Source organism: Malaclemys terrapin, chromosome 8 (assembly GCF_027887155.1).
Source record: "Malaclemys terrapin pileata isolate rMalTer1 chromosome 8, rMalTer1.hap1, whole genome shotgun sequence".
Lineage (NCBI taxonomy): Eukaryota > Metazoa > Chordata > Testudines > Emydidae > Malaclemys > Malaclemys terrapin.
In genome coordinates, this window is record NC_071512.1 from 74455438 (window position 1) to 74479735 (window position 24298).

General features: G+C 41.8%; 1 protein-coding gene across 2 annotated transcripts in view; it reads left to right on the plus strand.

Annotated features, from left to right (window-relative positions):
- DPYD (dihydropyrimidine dehydrogenase) overlaps window positions 1–24298 on the plus strand; it is a 613360-nt gene that overhangs the window by 525472 nt on the left and 63590 nt on the right. For both annotated transcript variants that reach the window (XM_054037742.1, XM_054037743.1), the window contains exons 19-20: window positions 5678–5820; window positions 21685–21864. In XM_054037742.1, the coding sequence (XP_053893717.1) occupies window positions 5678–5820; window positions 21685–21864 (323 nt within the window). The remainder of the gene's footprint in view (window positions 1–5677; window positions 5821–21684; window positions 21865–24298) is intronic.

The window sequence follows — 24298 nt, forward strand, 5'->3', positions numbered from 1 at the left end:
AGGCAGACTTATCAGGCAGTGCGAAGGCTTCTTTCACCCATGTGTATGTGATGTAAAAAACAGAGTTTAGTTGTTGGAGTGAGGAGGAGATGTCAGGTTGGTAAATAATGAGGTGGGATCAGTGCTGAAGCAGCTGGAGATGGCATAACTCAAGAAGATAATTCATGTGCTGAGTCAGGAGCAGATGTCAGTAGAGACAACTTATCTAGGCATTTGGATGCTGATTTTGTAACATGTGTTGACGGAACAGACTTGTCAGACAGCCTGTTTGTGAAGCCCAGTGTTGCCTGTATCAGTGGTTTGTTAGGAGGAGGTGACATTTTGCTGGAGGCAACCTGAGCTGAAGAAAGAGGGGTTTTGAAATGGTTAAAGCAAACCAAATTTTCAATTTTCTGTTGGGAAAATTACATTGGCAAACAATGTCCTTTTGAAAATGAAAAATTCTGCTGGAAAACTACAGCTTCCCTGTTTAAAACAAGCTGACAGGCCCTAGACCCTGTGCTGATATGCAGAGCTGTACTGCTCATTCACTCTGTCTTCCATAGCTGGTGTGCTGCGATAGCAGTGAACAGATACCAACACATTGGTGGTGGTTGCCACACTAGAGCGGACGAGTGTTTAAAAAAATAAAAAAGTGTGATGCATGAAAAAGGGTGGACAACTCTCTAGATAGCAGACTGCTAGATTGACTTTAGGTCCTTTGAAGGTCCCCAGCAGGGCAGCTACCAATGGCTGTAGTATGCATGTGTTATGATTTTTACTCTCAGATGGGATAGTAGAGGGAGAGGAGAGTGTGTATGTTGCGTTCAGTGTTATAGGGCCTCTGCTTTTCCCCTGGTAACACAAATAAATATGTTATCTGTTGAAAATTAAAAATTGTCAAAGACTGTTCCTTTAGCAGATTAAAAATCCAGCTAGCAGACTACGAAGTTTCTCTTTTAGAAACATAATCACACAGAAGGGTAAAAGACAACAATAATCAAACCACTCTGGTGAAAGAGAAAGCAGTTCCTTTCTGAAATGAGGACAATGTTGTAAACAGAGGAGGGCATAAGGAGGAACTGGAAACATCATGCTCTTCTCATGCCTCTTTCCCTCCTTGTTTTTCTTCATCCTCATACAATTCCTTGGTCCTTCCTCCCTCACTGTTGACTCATATCCAGCTTCTCGTCCACTTCTCGTCCACTGTGACCCCTAGGTCCTTTTCTGCAGAACTGCTACTTAGCCATTCAGTCCCTAGTCTAGCAGTGCATAGGATTCTTCCGTCCTAAGTGCAGGACTCTGTTGAACCTCATCAGGTTTTTTTTGGCCCAATCCTCTAATTTGTCTAGGTCCCTCTGAATCTAATCCCTACCTTCCAGTGTATCTACCACGCCTCCTAGTTTAGTGTCATCTGCAAACTTGCTGAGAGTGCAGTCCACACCATCCTCCAGATCATTAATAAAGATATTAAACAAAACCGGCCCCAGGACCGACCCTTGGGGCACTCTGCTTGAAACCGACTGCCAACTAGACATGGAGCCATTGATCACTACCCATTGAGCCTGACGATCTAGCCAGCTTTCTATCCACCTTACAGTCCATTCATCCAGCCCATACTTCTTTAACTTGCTGGCAAGAATACTGTGGGAGACTGTATCAAAATCTTTGCTAAAGTCAAGGAATAACACATTCACTGCTTTCCCCTCATCCACAGACCCAGTTATCTCATCATAGAAGGCAATTAGGTTAGTCAGACACGACTTCCCCTTGGTGAATTTATGCTGACTGTTCCTGATCACTTTCCTTTCCCCTAAGTGTTTCATAATTGATTCCTTGAGGACCTGCTCCATGATTTTTCCAGGGACTGAGGTGAGGCTGACTGGCCTGTTATTCCCCGGATCCTCCTCCTTCCCTTTTTTAAAGATGGGCACTACATTAGCCTTTTTCCAGTCATCCGGGACCTCCCCCGATCGCCATGAGTTTTCAAAGATGATGGCCAATGGCTCCGCAATCACATCTGCCAACTCCTTTAGCACCCTCGGATGCAGCGCATCCGGCCCCATGGATTTGTGCTCATCCAGTTTTTCTAAATAGTCCCGAACCACTTCTTTCTCCACAGAGGGCTGGTCACCTTCTCCCCATATTGTGCTACCCAGTGCAGCAGTCTGGGAGCTGACCTTGTGCGTGAAGACAGAGGCAAAAAAAGCATTGAGTACATTAGCTTTTTCCACATCCTCTGTCACTAGGTTGCCTCCCTCATTCAGTAAGGGGCCCACACTTTCCTTGACTTTCTTCTTGTTGCTAACATACCTGAGGAAACCCTTCTTGTTACTCTTAACATCTCTTGCTAGCTGCAACTCTAAGTGCGATTTGGCCTTCCTGATTTCACTCTTGCATGCCTGAGCAATATTTTTATACTCCTCCCTGGTCATTTGTCCAATCTTCCACTTCTGGTAGGCTTCTTTTTTGCGTTTAAGGTCAGCAAGGAATTCACTGTTAAGCCAAGCTGGTCGCCTGCCATATTTACTATTCTTTCTACACATCGGGATGATTTGTTCCTGCAACCGCAATAAGGATTCTTTAAAATACAGCCAGCTCTCCTGGACCCCTTTGACCTTCATGTTATTCTCCCAGGGGATCCTGCCCATCAGTTCCCTGAGGGAGTCAAAGTCTGCTTTTCTGAAGTCCAGGGTTCATATTCTGCTGCTCTCCTTTCTTCCTTGTGTCAGGATCCTGAACTTGACCATCTCATGGTCACTGCCCCCCAGGTTCCCATCCACTTTTGCTTCCCCTACTAATTCTTCCCTGTTTGTGAGCAGCAGGTCAAGAAAAGCTCTGCTCCTAGTTCGTTCCTCCAGCATTTGCACCAGGAAATTGTCTCCTATACTTTCCGAAAACTTCCTGGATTGTCTGTACACCACTGTATTGCTCTCCCAGCAGATATCAGGGTGTTTAAAGTCTCCCATGAGAACCAGGGCCTGCGATCTAGCAACTTCTGTTAGTTGCCAGAAGAAAGCCTCTTTCACCTCATCCCCCTGGTCTGGTGGTCTATAGCAGACTCCGACCACGACATCACCCTTGTTGCTCACACTTCTCAACTTTATCCAGAGACTCTCAGGTTTTTCTGCAGTTTCATACCAGAGCTCTGAGCAGGCATACGCCTCTCTTACATACAATGCAACTCCCCCACCTTTTCTGCCCTGCCTGTCCTTCCTGAACAGTTTATATCCAACCATGATAGTACTCCAGTCATGTGAGTTATCCCACCAAGTCTCTGTTATTCCAATTGCATCATAGTTCCCTGACTGTGCCAGGACTTCCAGTTCTCCCTGCTTGTTTCCCAGGCTTCTTGCATTTGTGTGTAGGCACTTAAGATAACTCATCTATCGTCCCTCTTTCTCAATATGAGACAGGAGTCCTCCCCTCTTATGCTCTCCTGCTCGTGCTTCCTCGCAGGATCCCATTTCCCCACTTACCTCAGGGCTTTGGTCTCCTTCCCCCGGTGAACCTAGTTTAAAGCCCTCCTCACTAGGTTAGCCAGCCTGCTTGCGAAGATGCTCTTCCCTCTCTTCGTTAGGTGGAGCCCGTCTTTGCCTAGCACTCCTCCTTCTTGGAACACCATCCCATGGTTGAAGAATCCAAAGCCTTCTCTGCGACACCACCTGCGTAGCCATTCGTTGACTTCCACGATTCGATGGTCTCTACCCAGGCTTTTTCCTTGCACAGGGAGGATGGACGAGAACACCACTTGTGCCTCAAACTCCTTTATCCTTCTTCCCAGAGCCATGTAGTCTGCAGTGATCCGCTCAAGGTCATTCTTGGCAGTATTATTGGTTCCCACGTGGAGAAGCAGGAAGGGGTAGCGATCCGAGGGCTTGATGAGTCTCGGCAGTCTCTCTGTCACATCGTGTATCCTAGCTCCTGGCAAGCAGCAGACCTCTCGGTTTTCCCAGTCGGGGCGGCAGATAGATGACTCAGTCCCCCTGAGAAGGTAGTCCCTGACCACCACCACCCTCCTCCTCCTCTTGGGAGTGGTGGTCGTGGAACCCTTATCCCTAGGACAGAGCATCTTTTGCCTTCCAATCGATGGAGTCTCCTTCTGCTCCCTTTCCTCAGATGTGTCATCTAGTCCACTCTCCGCATTAGTACCTGTAGAGAGAACATGGAAACGATTGCTCACCTGTATCTCCATTGCTGGTACATGGACGCTCCTCTTTCTCCTTCTGGAGGTCACATGCTGCCAAGCTTCTTCACCATCCTTCTGTCCCTGCTGTGACTGCTCTGAATTTTCAGAACGTTGTGGACATAGAATAATCTCCTGACATCTGTCCAAGAAATCTTCATTTTCCCTTATGCAACGCAGAGTCGATACTTGTTTCTCCAGACCTCGAACCTTCTCTTCCAATATGGAGACCAGCTTGCACTTTGTAGAGACAAAGTTGCTTCTGTCCTGTGGAAGAAAGACAAACATGGCACAACCTGTGCAGGTTACAACAGCTGATCGCTCACCTTCCATATCACCTTCCTCTTAAGAGCTTCCTTAGCTGTTGCAGTAACTACTCAGAGAAACCCACAGATGAAAGCCTCAGTGAGCTCTCCCCAGGCGAACTCCCTCTGTTAGCCTCTGCTGTTCACCGCTCAGCTGGTTCGCTACTGACTGCCCTTATATACCAGTCAGGCCCACTCAAGGCCCACCTGGAACAAAGCATTCCCAATTCACACTTTTCAAACAAACAAGCAAGCAATCAAGCACACGGTCAAACTGACAAACTGTCCCAGCAACAGACACTCAGATACTCACCAACACAGCCCCCATAATGCAGCACTTAGCGTATCTCCTCTTGGACAGATCCCAGGCAAACTCCCTCTGTTAGCCTCTGCTGTTCACCGCTCCAACATTAATGAACTTTAAACAAAATGGAGTAAATTCTCTAAGCAGTTCACTAGGGTTTTATCATGATTCCCATAAATGGCTCAAGAAATTGAGAGGCCAAATCCCCATGTACCATTTTGAAAATTTAGGCCCCAATCCTACAAACATGTATGCACATGAGTAACTTTGCTCATGTGAATAGTACCATGCAATTTTAGGGGCTAATCTGATCAAAGCTGGGCTTCTTAAAGAGATACCAACATTCTTGAATGTATCCACAGGGTACATGTATTAAATAATATCCGAAATGTCAAAGTGCATTTGGAATGGTAGTTTTAAACAAAATATTTGATTCAGATTACGTAAAACAAATTCAAAATCTTCCCTTTATTTGCACAATATCTGTGTTCATAAAAGCAGCCTTCTCCCTTATGTGGAAATTTAGAGCTGTGTATCTATAATTTACTGTATGGAATTGTTTTCCGTTTCTAATTATATTGTTCCTTGTTCTTTTAAAACAGATGCTTAAATGTTTGAGCCAAGTTTTATGTTTTATCCAGTTAAATATGCAAGTGTTTCTGTCTGCAATTTTAGGGTTATTACACCCACGTTCCTAACACTTTTACATGTAATAATACTATTCAAAACCTGATACATGTCGATTTACAAATTAATATATTTTTAGATATTATAATTAGATATTAGTTCTTGATATTAATGGTTTGTCTAGTACAACACTGCCATCCCATGATGGGCATGCACACATCATATCTAAGTGCTGAGTATTCCAACATGCTAACACTGTATTTTGATTTTCTTTAGGAAGTGCTGTTAGGCCCATAGCCCTGCGAGCAGTATCTGCTATAGCTCATGCTCTTCCAGGATTTCCCATCTTAGCAACTGGAGGAATTGATTCAGCTGAGAGTGGGCTGCAGTTTCTCCACAGTGGTGCTTCTGTTCTACAGGTATTTGGTTTTTTCCTTTAAAAATTATAATTAGTAATTTATCACAGAACTGTAATTTATCTTAAAACTAAAGATTTCACCTCAAAGAAGGAAAAAGGACACATTAACATCATTGATCCATTGGGACAAATGTTTATATTGTTCTCTCCATGCTCGTTGCTAGGAGCCATTCACTTAAGATGTTCAGTGATGGAGTGGATGCCCCATAACCTATTGTGCTGACCCGGGAAAAGCTTTTTAAGAGTGAAGTAGCACCTTTTCCTCTAACCTAGAAAGTTTCCAAATTAAATCACTTCCCCTTGTTAAGCAAATGAAGTTAATACATTTGTGCTTCCCAGTACATCCTGTGTTTTCAGTTTCTGTCTTGCCCAGCATAAGCTATTTGGAACAGGGACTTTTCATCCTGTGTCTTATTGAGCACTGAAGGGAATTCCAATATTTTTGGTCCCACCTGCATTCAGTTTGAAATAGCTGTTCTTCATCCAAGCACCAATCTCCCTCAAGCACTTGTTTTGAGTGATGAAAAATGCAGAGCTGTGCATCTTTTACATGTTGTTGGCATCACAGTCATGGCTAAGAAATGGGTATGTTAGATAGTTTGCAGTAGTTGGTTGCATTGGCTGATGTTTTCTTAAGCACTAGGCAGACTTTAGTATGAGTAATAGATTTTTTCATTAACAGGGGGTGTTGGTAGTTTGGGTCCTAGAAGGTCCATTGGCACTTCAGCCTTTTGCCTGCACTGAGCAGCTGTCTGTGGATAGTAGGTGATCATAGCGTTTCTTTCACCAGGACATAAACCCCATGGTGTTAGGGTGGAGACTAATCTTCTATTCTGTGTATCTTTGGAAGCCTGCAGGATCGATAAGTAATCAGGGAAGGAACACATAATGTACGTTGCATCTAAATGAAGGTGGAAACTTATGTTTGGAGGAGGTGATAGTCAGTCTACAGCAGGGGTGGGCAAACTTTTTGGCCCGAGGGCCACATCGGGAATAGAAATTGTATGGCAGGCCATGAATGCTCACAAAATTGAGGTTGGGGTGCAGGATGAGGTTTAGGCTCTGGGGTGGGACTGTGGATAAGAGGTTTGGGGTGCAGGAGGGTGCTCCGGGCTGGGATCGAGGTGTTTGGAGAGCGGGACGGGGATCAGGGATGGGGCAGGGGTGTGGGAAGAGGCTCAGGGGATGCAGGCTTCGAGCAGTGCTTACCTCAAGCGGCTCCCAGAAGCAGGGGCAAGTCCCTTCTCTAGCTCCGATGTGGAGGCACAGCCAGGCGGCTCTGCACACTGTCCCATCCGCAGGCACTGCCCCTGCAGCTCCCATTAGAGCTGATAGGAGCCAGGGTGGGGTCATGCCGCAGCTTCTGGGAGCCACGTGGTGCAGCCCCTGACCCAGAGCCTCGGACGAAGCGCTGGAGCACCGGAGCACGGCCGAGCCGCGTGGTGCAGTCCCCGACCCAGTGACCTAGAGCGTGGCCGAGCCGCGTGGTCTGCCCCGCAACCCAGCACCCGGCCGGAGCACTGCAGCAGGGCTGAGCCGCATGGTGCAGCTTGCAGGCCGTAGTTTGCCCACCCCTGGTCTACAACATGACAATGGTGCCTTCATTCCCAATACCTCCTTTGGCACTGAAAATTAGATCCAGTGTGTGGCTGGCCTTACTGGATAGCTGCAATGATGGCAAAGGCCAGTCCCAGGTTTGCTGTGGTGAAGAAAAAATCCTGGGCAAATTTATTGGTGAGGTTATTTGCATAAGCCCTGAAGAGTCACGCAGTACTAGGAGTTTGTGGGATCTCTAATAGCACGTCTGACACTACAGTTACGATTGAAAGCTATCAGGGTAGTTGGCAAATTGAATACCCCTGGGATCCCAAACTACTGTTTGTCTGCTAGCCCCAGAAACAAGTGCAGTGAAACATTCTGGATTTAAGGGGAGATAGTGGTGAAACCTGTAACCTTTTGGGGGAAGAAGAAGCAATAGGAGGCTCACATGCCCTGACAGCCAGTCCTGAACTCTCTGTATTGGTATCAAACAGGCAGAAGAGTACATGAGGTTTATCCTGTAAGTTGTTTTGTTTATCTGCTTTACTAATAGTGCTTATTAATTTTTAAAACTTCTATTAGGTTATTTCAAACTCTCCTTTTATGGTAAAGGGATCATGGAGCTACTTTGTCTGGGTAACAGTCTCAGTGCTACTTCAGTTCTGTGTCTCTTACACACACACACACACACACACACCAATCTTATGATGCTACTTCTAGTACAATATTTGTCTACAACAAAAGTATGATCAACAAGGGAGTGTTTTCAGAACTACACATTCATTTAATTTATGGCCACTAATTAGAATTGAACCTAGACCAAAATGTAGAGCTATGCACTTTTCCTTAATACAGATTGTGTATGTGTGTGTGGGGGGGCGGGGTTTCTTGTGTGTAGACATGTCCCTGAAGATAATGGTGAATTCTAAAATGTAACTAAATACAGAGAGAGTGGAATGGGTATTGTTTCTGGAGTGGCTAATTAAAGAATCACTTGCTGAACCTAGAAAACTCGGAATAATTTTTCAATACTAATTAAGTATTGGCTGATTAAAGTGATTCATGTTCAGTGTGGAGCTCTGTGCATGGAACACTGGGCTGGACACCTCCTTTAGAGAACATTGCAAGGCTCATCTATTTCCAGCATCATTTCCTCAACAGAGATAATGACGAGCCCTGTTTTCCCCTCTTAGGGTTTCTTTATACCAGCAAGTTGAGTTGGTTTAACTTAAATCATTTTTAAAACTGATTTAGATAAATGGGTGCAAAACCCTGTGTAGACACTTATTTTGGTTTAAGAGTGACTTATTTCAGCCTAGCTGAAGTCAGTGAGGAATAGATATAAGATAAATGGATATAATCTGTTCTTAAACCAAAATTATATTGACCGTAGATCTTTCCCTTGTCTAAGGGAAGAAGTAGAAGAGGGTGGGAAAAACATAAAACCTTCAGCAGAGGATGGTGCAGAAAATATCTGATCAGAACAACAGTGACGCTCATATTTGATATCTAGATGGAATGAGATATAACCAAAACTGCAACTCCAGACCGCATCCAGCCCTGCTTCCCCCACACCCAAGGTCCCAGAAGGGAATTGCCAGCACAGTCCAGAATTGGCAGGAACACAGAGACCAGGCACCTTTGCTCCAATAGCAGTGGCATAAGCTTCCCCTGCGCCGCAACTCCCTGTAAGGTGGGCTGTCAGGACCTCATCTCAGCATGGTCAGCCCTTGGATGCTGGCAGCTGCAGCAGGGACCAGCCTCTCTGCAGTCAGACCTATGTGCCTCTGCTCCCCACCAACATGGAGAACAGCCTAGCTGAAAATGGCATCCCTGCGTGGCCAGTTCCAATGGCACTCATTGAAATTTGGCCCAGTCATCTCTTCATCATGGATTCCCTTTCAGTGTTTAGAAGTGCATTTGATCTAGCCTCTCTTTTGGGAGGAGGAGCACAAAATTTTCATATGTATAATTTCAAGATTGCTTATACAATAAAGGAAGTTTATAATGGATCCAGATCAATTTAACTATTTGTAACTTTAGCACCCATGTGGCCAAGATGGAGTTTACTCTTCAGGCAGCTTTGGCCAAGAAAAGGGGTGCTCAGTAATGCAGCAGGGAAAAATCTGTTCCAAGCCCCCTGGAGTGATCACACATGCACACCAGGACAGTACAATGAATACAGGGAAGGGAAATATTTATTTACAGAAGATGAATGGAGAAAAAACAACAAGGTGGCAGAGTGGGGGAATGGTAAAATGGGATCACACTCAACATGAGGCCCCCAGGCCCAGTGGTACCACCGTATGAAAGGGCAGACTCTGAGCAGTGCGTCTCCACTCAGGCTATGTCTACACTGCAGCTGGGATCGACGCTCTGAGATCAATCCACTGGTGGTTGATTTAGTATGTCTAGTGAAGACCCACCAAATCGACAGCAGATCGCTCTCCAGTCAACCCCTGTACTCTAACCCTGACGAGAAGAGTTTCTCCCATCGACACCCCACGGTAACTTGACCTAAGATACGTCGACTCCAGCTACGTTATTCACATAGCTGGAGTTGCGTAGCGTAGGTCGACTTACTGTGGTAGTGTGGACATAACTTCAGTATTCAGGAGTCTCGGGCAGAGTTCCAGTCTGGCAGTGAGACTTGGGTGCTCCTGGTCATCTTCAGCACCCCAGTAAACTTTCAACAACAAACCCCTCCGGTGCCCAATTCTGTCACTCTCTGCAAACCCACACAGAGCGACAACCTCCCCACTTACCTAGCTACAGCCTCCCTCCTTATTCCCAATTCAAGATCACAAGCTCCAGTACTCATGGCCCCATACATCCCTGGGCAACAGTGATACTGTGTCCAGCTCCGGTTTCTCCTTCTTGGGTGATTCCTCCCTAGCACAATGCTCCTCCTGGTTCCTGTCCTAGGGTGTCCCCGGTCGGCTGCTCTGTCCCTCCCAGGCTTCCGGCAGATTCTCGGCTACTTCACTGGGTGAGGGCCTGCTTGTGTAACGCGGACAGACCCCGGTGGATGGGATTGAACTGGGGACCTCTGGAGCTTAGTGCATGAGTCTCTATAGCATGAGCTAAAAGCCAACTGGCTGTTAGCTAGGGCTGTAGAGCAGACTCATTTTATCTCTCTGTCTCTCTCTCTCTCTAAGTGGTCTCAGTGCCACTAGATGGGACCGAACACCACACCCAGGAGATGTGTGGGTTATACTTGCTGTAGCCCTTTCGTCTCAAGCTACAGACACACACACCCTTCCACTCTCCCTCTTTCCATGCCCCTGGAACAACCAACATTTCCTCCTCCTCAGGAAAAGGTTTCAAAGGGGCCATGATCTCTAAACCCCAAGGGGGTTACACATTATCTGGAAGTGAAAATATTTAAAACAAACAGATAGCTCTTCCAATTTGTGTAGTTTCAGGAATGGTTGGAAAGAGCATTCATTTTTTATCTTTTCAATCAGATCTTGGATGCATTTAAATGCTTCCACCACTCATCTCTTAGTACTGTGCTTTGTCATAGCATATCTCAGTCTACGTATTTCTTTTCAACATAAAATGAAATAAACGTAAGTAACCATGTTATCCACATGTGCCCAATCCTGCATTTCATGCATACTCAAAGCTCTCACTGATTTTTGACTGCATCATTTTGAGGTTTGGTCTCTTACTCTAGGTTTGTTAGAGAGTGCAGTGTCATTGAAGTAACTTCTTTTTCTTTTTAAGTGAGCTTTTTCCTGGAGTTTTGATTTATAAAAATAAGATTTTCCATCTGTTTTTATGTGTCACTTGCATCACGTGTACTTTACCATGTCACATCGATGGTTTGGTAGATTGTTTGAAAGGCCTTTGAGGAACAGACATGAATTTGCAGAAGTCATTACACTGTAGGAAACTAAAAGTGGAGACAATTATAGAAAATTCCAGTGGAAAGAGAAAGTGTATTGTGGGAAAAGTAATAAAAGCACAAAAATACTAAAGTAAAACTCACTTCACAGTAGCCTGTATGATTCAATTGTAGATCAATATTATGTAGTTAATGCATTAGCAGTAGAGCATTAATTTGCAATTACCGCAGGCGATCTGATCCTCTGTGTTTCGTCCATTGACATAAATGACCTTTTGTTGAAAGAGATTCTGCAGTCATTATTTCTAGCGGATGTAACAAAAAGGGATAGAACAAAGAAGTTGCTTTCTGCAGTATGCATTTTTCATGGTAAAGGCTCATGAATTTATACCCTGGCATGGCATATTTTTAGTACATCTTTACTATTTAGTTGCTAAACTTGAAAAGAACAATAGGTCTTTTCAAACAACTTTTTAGACTGTTATAAAATGTGTAGGTCATGGTCATGCATGTCTCCATCACCTCCAGGCTGGATTTCTGAAATATACTCTAGAGGTGTTTCTGTAAGCCATCTGGAATGCTGCTGCTTCTGTTGCCTACCTCCTAAGAATTAGATTGTAGCTTTGCCACAAAGCCCTGACAAAGAGGCACCACATAACTGTTCTGCTCTTGAAACAGACCATAGGCTAGATTGTGACTCAGAAAGTCACAATCTAGTCCCTGGCTCCTCTCTTGCTCCAGGAAGGAAGTAAACTGTGTCAGACCCATACCTGACTTGTTGCTTTCCCTTCCGTACCAGCTCAGATGCACTCATCAGCACACTGTTGAGACTGCCTCAAGATTCTACCCGCTCCCCTACCTTGCTTGTCAACTCCTCACCCATCTGTCCCAGAGGGGGGGTTATCCCCTCCCTGAGAGGCTTCTGTCCTCACACTGTGACCCATGATATGATTAGCCCACACATGGGAAAACAATACCCTTGAACTCCCTTCCTGCTATATGCAGAAATATACAATGAAAAAAGCAATCTGTTGGTAAGTGAGGCTGGCCACAGTGATCTAACTTCCCCACATTCTGCACGGCCTACTTATGTCAAATTCAAGGTGCTGATTCAATGTATAAAGCCCCAAATGGTCAGGGATTTGATTAGTGAAAAAAGCTGCCTCCTCCCTTATATTCTGTCTTGACACTGAAGACCATTAAGGACACTTCTGCTGTTGGTTCCTGAGATAAACTCTCTCAAACAAGGAACAGTTGGCTTTCCGGTAAGGACCTGTTCCTGCGCACTTACTTCCTCTGGTAACTGGTAACCAGAGGCTGTTCGGCTCTAAGACTCAGATTGACAGGATTTTTTCCCCCAGGAAGTGTATTACTGAGGCATTTAACTGAGGGATTTTTATAACAGCAGGACAGTTCTTTATGTGTGAATAAACAAGCTTTTGCACAGCAAAATAGGGGGGTTTCAACTGTTTGCAATTTTTGGACTTGTATTCACAACAGTATGTCATAAAACAAATAACCACCCAGAGACGTGAGAATGCAGAAATCTGCACCTCTCTGAGAGACTCTAGAGAGACCAGGGAATGGAAGATTCATGGAGATGCCAGTCATGGAAAGGAAATGTGCATGTAAAAAAACTTTCCATTCAGCATCATGGCAGCTCCACTGATCCTTTGCTGCTGGGAAGTAGCAAGCAATGAAAAGAAGAAAAGGAGAGTAAGGCACAAAAGTGTGTGTATAATCATGAAGCATAGCACCTGCGCCATACATAGACTTACATTGGGGACCACTCTGAAGAGCACCTTCTAGTTGAGTGATAACTCGGTATAGTGTTGATCAGTTTGACTACACGATCAAGTGGCTGGTCTGCAAATTTTCTCAGTTTTAGTAAAATCTTCTCACGAAGAAGTAAATAATCTGGAATAACGATCCTTGATGCCTTAATTTTCTTGTAACATCATAGTCCTCCCTAATACAGCACTTGATCCATGTTGAGAGAGGTTCTTTTATCCATGCAATTAGAATGAAGGAATTGGAATGAGAAGGAAACAGAGAAACAGATTATCTGAAACTCACAGTACATTTAGGAAAGGTTTTAACTTCTCTCAACATCCAGGTTATGCCATTTCTTTTCCTTCTGATATTCACTATTTGAGCAGCGAAAGGGGAAAGAAAAATCTCTTGGGAAGTGTGAAAGTGAGTTTTTATCATAGGCCTTAGAGGGTCAGAACTGTTTTATTCACATGAATGTCATTCTTCAACGGGAATAGTAGCTAGTTCACAAATTTCTACAGCCAAGCTGATAAAGGATGAAAGCAATTGTAGCTGAAATAAAATAAAACAGTACTGAAGGGAGAGACTCACAGGAATGAGAGGTTAATCATTGCCAGACTAAACTGAGGTCCGAAGATGGGAAAATTGGTTTGCTGGTTGGTTTTGATAGACGTGCAGCTTTCAAAAATCAGGATGTGCATCAAGAGAAGATGCTCATTAGAGCTGGTTGGAAATGTTTAGATGAAACTTTTTTCCATAGAAAAATGCCAGTTTGTTGAAACCAAAATGTTTCACGGAAACTTATCAATGTCAATGAATATTTCATCAGGTTCTCGGGTTGTTTGTGTGTGTGTGTGTGTGTGAGAGAGATTTTCTCTGTAGCCCTGTGGTTAGAGCACTGGCCTGGGATGTAGGTTCTGATTCTTTCATTGCCTGTTCAGAATGGTCTGGGATGAAAACCTTTTTTCTGAGTCAGGCAGAGAGCCTGTCCATGAGTTAATGATGCTGTTCATTACCGACCTGTGTCCTTTTATGGTGCTGACTCTTAGGGCCAAGGAAAGTCCATCCAGAGAGAAGTCAAGAAGTGATGGAATTCCTGACTTTCTAGCATTATTTTTTGTTTCATTGCACCAATAATAATAATTTCTCCCTATGTGTGAATATGATTTTTGAGGTAGAAAGTAAACTGGATTTTAGAAGGGTTACTGACTCTTTCAGAATAACCTGGATCTGCCTTTCAAGATTAAGCTGCCAGGTTTAGGGAGCTTGATGAAGAGGAGATCTATCTTTGGAGGACTTGAGAAGGCAGGGCAGGAGAATAGTGCCAATGGCCCTGTAATTGCATGACACAGCAACTGATCTGATGCTGCACTAGCTGCTGAAATGCATTTCCCTCCACAATATTTTCCTACTTCTTGGCACAGGATAGAGCTTTGTGCCTTTGATATTCCACAAGTACATGATGAAGTTAAAGACAGGTGTAGAATCTAAACATGTGCCTGGCCTGTTTACATACTGCTTTTTAGCGTGTCTGCCTACAAGTATCTCCTTCACGTTGCATAGCACCTACAATACAATGGTACAGTTCATTATGGGTGACTGATCATGAGATCATTGCTCATAGCTGTAATGCTCAAGGCATGTGAAATCATATTTGTTTTCCTAAATAGATAGTCGTGATTGTAAAATCCTGCATGTGCCCATGTACTGTATAGGGGTTAGCTCTGTAGCTCCTAGAACTAACAGAATACTATAGTCTCATATGAAAGTAATGCAGAGCATGCCTTTTTAATCTGCAGATCAGCACAACTCTCACAGAATTTGATCCCTCCAAGCTGCTTACTCAGAATCTAAATGAACAAACATTTATGTACCTTTGTTCAGTTGTAATGTTCAAAAGAAGGATAAAAAACTCTCATCCAACTCAGCCTTGCATCTTGATACTGCATTCCCAAGCCTTGTTAAATAGCATCCCATCTGCTATCCTATATCTCTAGAGTCATTTAGAAGCTAATGTGAATAAATCAAATAATTTCATATATATTTTATCAATACTTAAGAAGATTTTTCTTAGTCATGAACTTGTCCTTTTAGAAGAGAGGTTCTCAAACTTTTTTAGAGTGTGAACCACATTGTCTCCTATACCACCTCCCCTCATTTTCACAATCATGTAATATCTTCCAGGCAACTACAGCAATTGCTTATTTAGAGAAGTAATTTTAGGAAAGTATACAATGTATTTTTAGCTGTTGTAATGTAATTTACAACTATAAAGGAGGAGCCAGAATTATGTGACCAGACAGCTCTCCATGGACCACTGTCTGCAGACTACTAGCAGTCTAAAGATGACAGTTGGAGAACCTTTGCCCTAGAACATTATATTTGGATGCTTACATTCTTATTACACCCCTCCCGCATTATAAGTAGGTGCTGAAGTAGTCTGGGGATGCTGAATGTGCTCTTTTTGATTTCCTGATTCTTTGAATACTCTGTGTTAATCTAAATCATTGCTTAGAAACTGCAAAATAGATTTATTATCTTCATGTGCAATAGTTATGCAGCATTTTTCACTATGTGGCACAGAACATTCTTCACAGACTTGAGTAGTCTACTACTAGCTACAAAAGATACAGTTTTTAAAATCATATGTAAGCATTACCGAGATTTAAATCGCACATTTACCCATCATGAATGTCCTAGTTTTTTTAGGAATATTAGATTACACCCATTAGCTGGCAAGGCTCGGGTAGGTCCCTTCATGAAGCACCTTGTATTGCTTTTATGTAGTACAGTCTGTCTTCAGTATAACCTAAGCCAATAGAAACGAAACAAAAAGACAATGATCTCAACTGTACATTAAAAAAAATAGCCGAAACAGATTCATAAATACTTCTCAGACAAAAAGGTAGATATATGTATTTAACAGTTCTCAGGAAGAATTTATAATGAAAAAATTTGCATTAAATGATGACAAATATGTTTAAAATTAGATACATAGTATAATACAAGAGGCTGAGTAACTCTTTTCCTTACCTTCTGGGCATATCAGTGAGGAACATTTCAAAGCAAACTCATCCAAATTAATATAAAAGCAAAACTGCTTATCCATTGCAGAACATTTCGAAGGTACCTGAGAGGAAATTTTGTTGTTTATCCCATTGCTAGAGTCAGAATATTAGAATGTGTGAAGTCAAAGGCAGATTTTCTAATAGGATGGCATTTCGAGAGCTATTTTATTTAGAGATCTTGTGCAGTTTAGTAGCAATGCTGAAATAAGTCTCTTCCTTTTGGGGGAAGTAAGATGGCATTCTGCTAAATGCTAAAATTTTATCACTTGGGGGGGGGGGGGGGGAAAGCTGCCAGAGAGGCCTAAGAATATAAAAGCATTTGAGATCTCAGAAGGAGTTTAAATCAATGCACTGCCACAGTTACAGTGCAGATGAAAGAGCCTGCTGTCTCAATTGCCAGGAAACTACTTAGAAACTCTCACTTTGATTTCTTTTGGTAGTCCATTACATTACCGCTAAATGCAATAGATAGGGACATCAATGCTTTGATGTTGTACAGCTACAACAAATGGAAACTAATATGGTAGAACAGTCAACCTTTGTGATTTGCATGTGTATATACAAATATATACCCATCAATCTCCTTATCTGACTGTGTATCTCCACTACCAGTCTGCCTACCTAGTGTACCTCTTTTCATTACAATTACTATTATTTTGTGCCCATTTTCCAACAGAGAGCAAAACCTATATTTTTGATGGAAGGAAAAATAAAATTGTCTCCCCGCTACTTCTAAACTATGAATGATGTGAATTCAGTAATGATAGAGAGCCACAATAGTGATTTGAGACAGGTTAGAATAGGAGTGCTACTGCTAACCAGGACTGATGGTGATGGAGAATTAGAAACATTGCCTTGATGATACTCAGCACTGAGGCATTTTTGTTATCACAATCTAATTATTGCACAAATATTTATACCACTTGAAAATTAACAGTGTAATAAAACATATAGGGCCAAATTATCTGGCTTTCTCCAGTTCTTTGCTCCATGCGTGCTGTAAAGGGACAGTAAACTTTCTGCATCTCCTTATCTGGGAATTGTGTGAGGAGATACAGGGCAGGGATGGAACTGAAGGAGTGTGGGGCTAACGTTCACTGCTGCCTCTGTGGCACCATCTCTTCCACAACCACCCTGGATTCTGCAGAAGCTTCTCCATCGACTCCAGAGTCCATCCTAGTGGGGAAGGTGAAGACTGAAGCTCCAGGCTGAGGAGAGAGGGGAACAGGATTGGGACTAGAGAGAGGTACACATCTTCCCCCATCCAACCCCACAGAAATTATATGAAAAAGATAATACACCTCTTACCTGAAATATATTTTCCAAATAATCCTCTCCTCCCCTGCCACTTCTCTCAAGAAGGTGTTCACCATCTGGGGAAGCCTTTAAATGGAACTGCACAGCTAGTGAGTTGGTAGGGGCTATTCCAGGATCCTGGCTTTGTATGGATGGCCCTAGCCTCCCAAAATCCTGTGGAATATGCTGACTTTGGGGCATCCCTAAAGCTTTTTCTGCAGAGAACAAAACAAAACATGACACGCTGATGTGTGGGTATTTTCCTCAAAAGCAGTCGCTCTTGGCAAAATCCAGTGAACCCAGTGGGAAATGTGCCTCGGTAAAGTCTTCAGGATTTGGCCCTACTGTGTTTTGTAATGATGATTATAAAAACCCAGCAGGCCATTTGTAAAGTGTCATTATCACTGATGCACATTATTGATAATATCATTTTTAAAAAATATGGAATGTGAATAAAAATGTTTCAAATAGAAGCAAATTATTAAAAACAAATATACAGCAAGTAGTAAAATGAACTCTGCTGACACATTCACTCTAGCTCGCTGCTGAGCTTTTTCAAGATCCCACTGACAAAGTTATATAGATGTATCCATGGTTATTTATCAATATATTAGGGCGGTAATCTCTTATACTGTACATAAGTAGGGATCCTGCAATGTATGTGTGCCTCTCACGCTTGCAGTTTCACAGAGGTTGATCTTGTGATGCATTCCAGAGGTGCATTTCCCAGTGAAATCATATAAAGTGGATTTCACTTAATGAGTTACCCTTGCATTATGCAGCTCAGGACCAAGCCCTTAGAATTTATTCTTAGGTTATATGAGATATAATTGCTCAATCTATTTACTTGTGTGTGTAAAGGATTGGAAGCACTGTTCCTCCATTCCCCATCCTCCATCCTCCCAGTGGTGTTGTGCCTGTCACTATCCAACATTAAATAGTTTTAAACAAGGTTCGGTATACAGAGAATTCAGCCTGCTTAGTACCATGACAAATACATCTTTAAAGATCCTTTTAACCGTTTATTAAAGATACAGAAAAGAAAGAAAAACAGTTAAAGCATTTGAAATGTTGAGTATTACGTAAGGCTTTCATTTTAACAATATACCTTGTTCCCTTTCCCTTTAACTGGAGAGAGTTTGAGAAGGGGAAAAACCCCTTGTTTCACAGTCTTTTAAATGATATAAACGATGGTAATAATTATTCTTGTGTGTAAAAGAGAAGAAGTTGGTTGAAATGATCTGTAGCTTCTTGTGGCTGCTGCTGTTTTTGTTAAAGTCTGATCCCATTTCATCTCAGTTTGTGTTTGGGATTCAGCACTAGCCAATAGCAGAGGCAATGTTATCTAGGTCCCTCTGTCTCGCACAGGCTGGTCAGGACCTCTCTCAGGATTAGGATGACGAAGGTCCAGGATCCCACAAGATAGTGGGGTGGCAGCCATGATGGTGAAGCTTGCTTCAGTGGCCTCTGGCTGTTCTTTTCCCCAAAAAATCTCTTTAGGGATCCATAAAGGGAATGATGAGTGGAATAGCCCCTCCCTTCATTAGTTTGTCCGCCAGTGAGGCCTTGTTTCCAACACACCGGCTTTGGTTCATTAGTTTCCAGACCACATTCTGTTGTTTGCCAGACACGATCGCATCACAGTCCTTGAGTTGTATATGTAGTCTTTTTGTTTAGACTAATTCAGCTTTTCCTATCAACATTTTCATTATAACTTATTGTGATATCTTATGAACTTTCACATATTTTTACATTTGAGATCACAATTAGAGTAAATTTAAATTATCACAACAACCCTTCTGATTTTTAGTTTGCTATCGTCTTCTGCACATTCTTAGGTTATTTCAATTCATAATGTTGCACCATAATATGGAAAAAAAGTAAAAGCCTCTCTATTTATAAGGTTATAACAGGTATCCTCTAGTGTATCTCATGTGTACGCATCCTGTCAAAATATTTCAGAAATTCAACATCAGAATCTGAACTTGTTTTAAGTGACATGACATAGCATGGCTTTTAACTATATTTTCTTACATTTTAAATATTTTTTTAAAAATAGCTAATAAAAGTGTTACCCATATGCTAAAAAAAATGGAATCCTTTAGCGAACAAAGAGGTTTAAATAAACCATCAGTTGGGTTTTCAGTTAAATAACCTGTGGAGGAAATTATTATGATGTTCTCTATAATTGCTCTGAAAAGAAAATCTCTAAGTCTATGGAAGGCATAACAGATCTAATTAATGCTCACCCTGTTTCTCCAGAGAAACAGATTTTGTGTAATGTAAATGGGCTGCATAGGAAATGTTCTTGTGCATATTTTATAGTTATTCCCCTTTTTTCCTGCAAAGCAGTGGTGTACAATATTTTAAAATATACCTTTCTTCTTCTGAACTGCAGCTTGTATTAGTTTGTGAAACCATGTGTAAAATGTTGATATGTTACCTAGGTCTTTTTTTCCCGTAAGTGGTGAAATCAAGTATCTAGTGAATCTTATGATTTAGTTTTAGAGGGTGTGTGTGTGTTTGTTTATATTGTCTTGAAGTAGGAGACCATTTCATTGTTTTATTCATTACATGCTTTTCTGATGTCCTCATATGAATAAAAGCTTATATCAGTCACTGAAAACACTTGACTTAGCCTGGTGCCTGATAGTCTTTCCAAAGATTTACCTGATATGTCTGCAGTTTGCACGGCAGGAAAATTGGTGGTTCCTCTTTAAGAGGATACAGTATTAATTGTGCTTCTTTCCCCTTCAGGGTGCTTGGCTACTTCAGCTGACCCCTCCCCCTCATGTTCCTCATATGAAGTGGAAGGGAGCCAACCAGTAAGGCCTAGCAATATAGAGTACTCATGCCAAGTGGTTGCAGAACTTTGGAGACAGAGACTTAGATATATCTACAAAAAACAGACTTGGGCTCACACTACAGCACTATTAATAGCCATTTGGATGGTCTGACTCAGACTGGAGTTCAGGCTCTGAAGCCTATCCCCTCTCTGGGCTTCAGAGCCTGAGCTATCGCCCAATCTGGAATGTCCAAATGGTTATTTATAGCACCATAGCACGAGCCTGAGTCCGTAGACCTGGGTTCTGAGACATTTATTTTTTTGCAGTGTAGACATATGACCCCAGAATTGTAAATCTTTTCAATTGTATTGTCAGCCTCACAATGTTTGATTTTTTGTTGTTGTTGTTGCTTGTTTGTTTTTGAAGCCCAAGTTCCTGAAATCCGATGCCTATGTGAGGATCTCAGGGTGGGGTGTTTTTTTTTTGGTTTTTTTTTTGGGGGGGGGGGGAGGTTTCAAGTACATTTCTAGCTCTCATGGTCACAGAAAAGACCTTTAAATGTGAATCCTAAAGGCTAAAAACGAGAAGATAAATGAAAACAATCCCATTAAAAAAAATCATGATCTTGGGGTGGGATCCTGACTCATGCTTTGGCCACTTGTGCTTGGCAATACTAGGGACCAACACTTTGGGCAGGAATTGTGTGTGTGTATTTAATTTGGTTCATGGAGCCTGTTGGTGGTGTCTCCAGTTCATTTTAGTGCTCTGGTTGGGATTTCTGAAATTGGTATCAGATGATACTTACTGCCATATTTGATGTCTTTGGGAGATTTTTCATAGCTGAATTTGGGCTTTTAGCTGCCCGGGCTATATCCACTAGGCTCTTTGATGGTTGGTGCCCATCAGACAGTCCAGTCACTAATGAGTGAGCTATGGCTTGGGCCCTGGGAGACAGTCAATAGAACAGTCATGGGTTTTTTTGGTCATGTGTTATTTCATTTCCAGGGTCACTGTGGTTGGTTAGAGTTTTAAGTTGGCCTGATAGCCACAAGTTGGGCTTAGCAGAGAGAGAAAAAGTTTCAGGTGTTGGTCGTAAGGGCATCCTTCTGCTGTTTCTACCTGTGTCTGTAAGGTCTTCAGAACAGGGACCATCTCTTTGTTATGTGTTTGTAGAGTGCCAAGCACAATGGACCCCAGATCTCTAGGTGCTACCGGAGTGCAAATTATAATACTAATACGGAGAGAGAGACCTTAAGTCTTCCTGCACTCTAAAGTGTTCTTTTCCTGGATGGCATGTGCTGTTTCGGGAGGCCTTCTCCCACTTGCTTGGGTAGGCCCAGCTGTGTCTGGCGTGAGAATTCATGTTCCAACTCTACACTAGTGGTGACACAAGGATAAGGAACTTATTAGCTTAAATTCCTGAGTTCCATTTATTCTGATGTTCATAATACAGTTGCATTTAAGGCCCCTGAACATCAGTAAGTTCAAACAGCACAAGTAATCTCATATACCATTGGAAATTTGTTGTTGATTGCTGGGTGTGTGTTTTATAGGTGTGCAGTGCAGTACAGAATCAAGATTTCACTGTGATTGAGGACTACTGCACAGGACTGAGAGCCCTACTTTATCTGAAAAGCATTGAGGAGCTTCAAGACTGGGATGGACAGAGTCCTGCAACCATGTGCCATCAGAAAGGAAAACCAGTACCCAAAATTGCTGATCTGATTGGAAAGGTATGCTGTTACACTGAGATTCTTGGCTAATGATATCAGCTTTTGGCTTCAAGCATAGTTTCATATGATGGGTTATGCTTTTTATCCCAGTGGCCATATTTTGTCACCATTGCCATCAAAATTAGTTGGTATGAGGTCTTTTGTCCCCTTCTGAATAGTCACCAGGCAATTTGTGATGTCATATTACTACTGTTACCATTGACATTATGTCACCACTTCATTGACAGTAGCATGGCTTATTTTTTAAATATAGAATGTAAAGACAAAAAGTATTAGAAATTCTCTCTTCATTGTACTTTTTAATTCAGATTTGCATGGCTGATTTTGGGTCAGAATCCATAGTATGTTTCAACCCTTTTGCAACACTCTGGTCACACAAAGGATGCCAAATGCAAATAGCTCAGCCATCTGAGAGATCTCCAAGCATGAGAGAGCTCTTAGTTGGCACAGAGCCAGTTTACCTGCTGTGTTCCAGCGGCCCCATTACTATAGTATCTGAGCACTTCGCAATCTCTAACAGATTTATTCTTAGAACATCTGAGGTGGGAAAGTGCTATTATCCCCATTTTACAGGGCAGAAACTGAAGCATAGAGAGACTAAGTAACTTGCCTGAGGGTCTACCACAAGAAGTCTGTGGTAAAGCAGGAACTTGAACTCAGGTCCCTGATCTTCTAGACTAGCATCCTAACCACTAGATCATTCTTCTTCTTTGCTCCAGCAGTCCTGTTGGGGACTCTGGCCAGTTGGAGTGGATTGCAGCAGCCCGAAGACTGTTCTTCCTTACACTAGGCATCCTGCAGATTCATGTTCAGAATCAGGGAGATATAACTGGCTCCCTAATGGCACTCTCCTGCCCCCTGTACCAATTAAAATCTCACCACAGCAGTGAGTCTGTGTCTTTGTTTCAAGTTACTAGAGGGGATCACTTTGAAGAGTGGTTTCAGTTATGGCATCATGGCTATTGATTATCCTTCTAAAAGTCTAATATAACCCTGTTGAAAATGTTGTAAAAAGTAAAGAATTACAAAAGAATAGGATTTGCAGTGTCAAATGTTTCCAAATCTCTGCTTATCGTTGCTGTTGACTGGATTTCTTTTCAGTAGGAGGTTAGTGATTTTTTTTTTTTTGGTTCTCTGTGGTGGTCTGAAAATTATAATGTTATCTTTCTGTGGAAAAGACAATCTTATTCCTAAAGCTCTGAATACTAGTGTTTAAAAAAATTCTAATCTGTTTTCTTTCAGCTGCTTAAGTTTATGTGGTTAAATCCCAGCTCAAAAGGTTATGTCCCAACTTTCTCTTTAACAGATATCGTCAGAGAAATACACACTGCATTTACACTTTGTATAATACAGTGATGTTAACAATTCTTCCCTTAAAACAACATTCAGTATTCTATCTTAGTATTACCTTTTTATTATACTAAATAGACAGCCATTGTCAGAAGATATTTTTCACGTCCTTCTGAATGAAAAGGAAAAAAATTACAATTTTTAGTCTTTTCAGCTTGTCACTACATCAATAATTAACTTTAAAAAGGTAGTATGAAAAGATGCTTTAAGGAAGCATTTAATAATTCAAAGGAATCTTAACTTGAAACAGGTCACATGAAAAAGAATAAAAACGAAGTCCTATGTAATCTAGTTTTCTGGCTATGTTAGACATTTAAAAAGAGCAAGAGATACAGATTATAACTGACTTTGTATTTGATTGCCTTTAATACAAAATTATATCATTGGACCATTGCTAACAGATGACAAAATGTAAAGTTTATCCAGGCTGAACCATTGAAGAGATAATAGTATATTATATTTCAGTCCCAAATTCAGGGTGACTGCATGTCCAGTAACGAACAAATAAGAGGAAAAGGAAGAAAAATAATGCAGCCTGGATATAAGGGAAATACCATGATGAATGACTGTACTAGAGGGAATCAAACACACAGCCTAGATATCATTAATATTTATAAAATCATAATTAGCAAGACCGTGCCTAAGCAGTGTTATTAGTGTAACTAATTACGTTATCATAAACTAAGTTTGCAATATTATAGGAAACAGTGTTCTTACCTTCATAAATTATCATCAGTATTGGATTCCATGTACTGTACCTACAAATTCAGCTAAGCACTATAGGTTCATATATATTCAATCCAAATAGCGCCATACTTAGAATGGTAAGTAGCTGATATAACATGTTCATCTGATTCCTTCTCTAAATCAAATCCAAAACCAAGGAGAAGGTGACAAACCGAGGTACTGTGAAAATTCTTACTAGTACAAAAGCTATGTAAGGATATCATGTAATAAAAATTTGACAGCCAAAATCCTACATTCTGGTTTACAAATATTTTATAAAGAGTTTTTCAAATGTGTCTTGGTTTTAATGTGACTTGAAAGCTAATTCATTCAGTAGGACCTATAAGAAAGATAAACA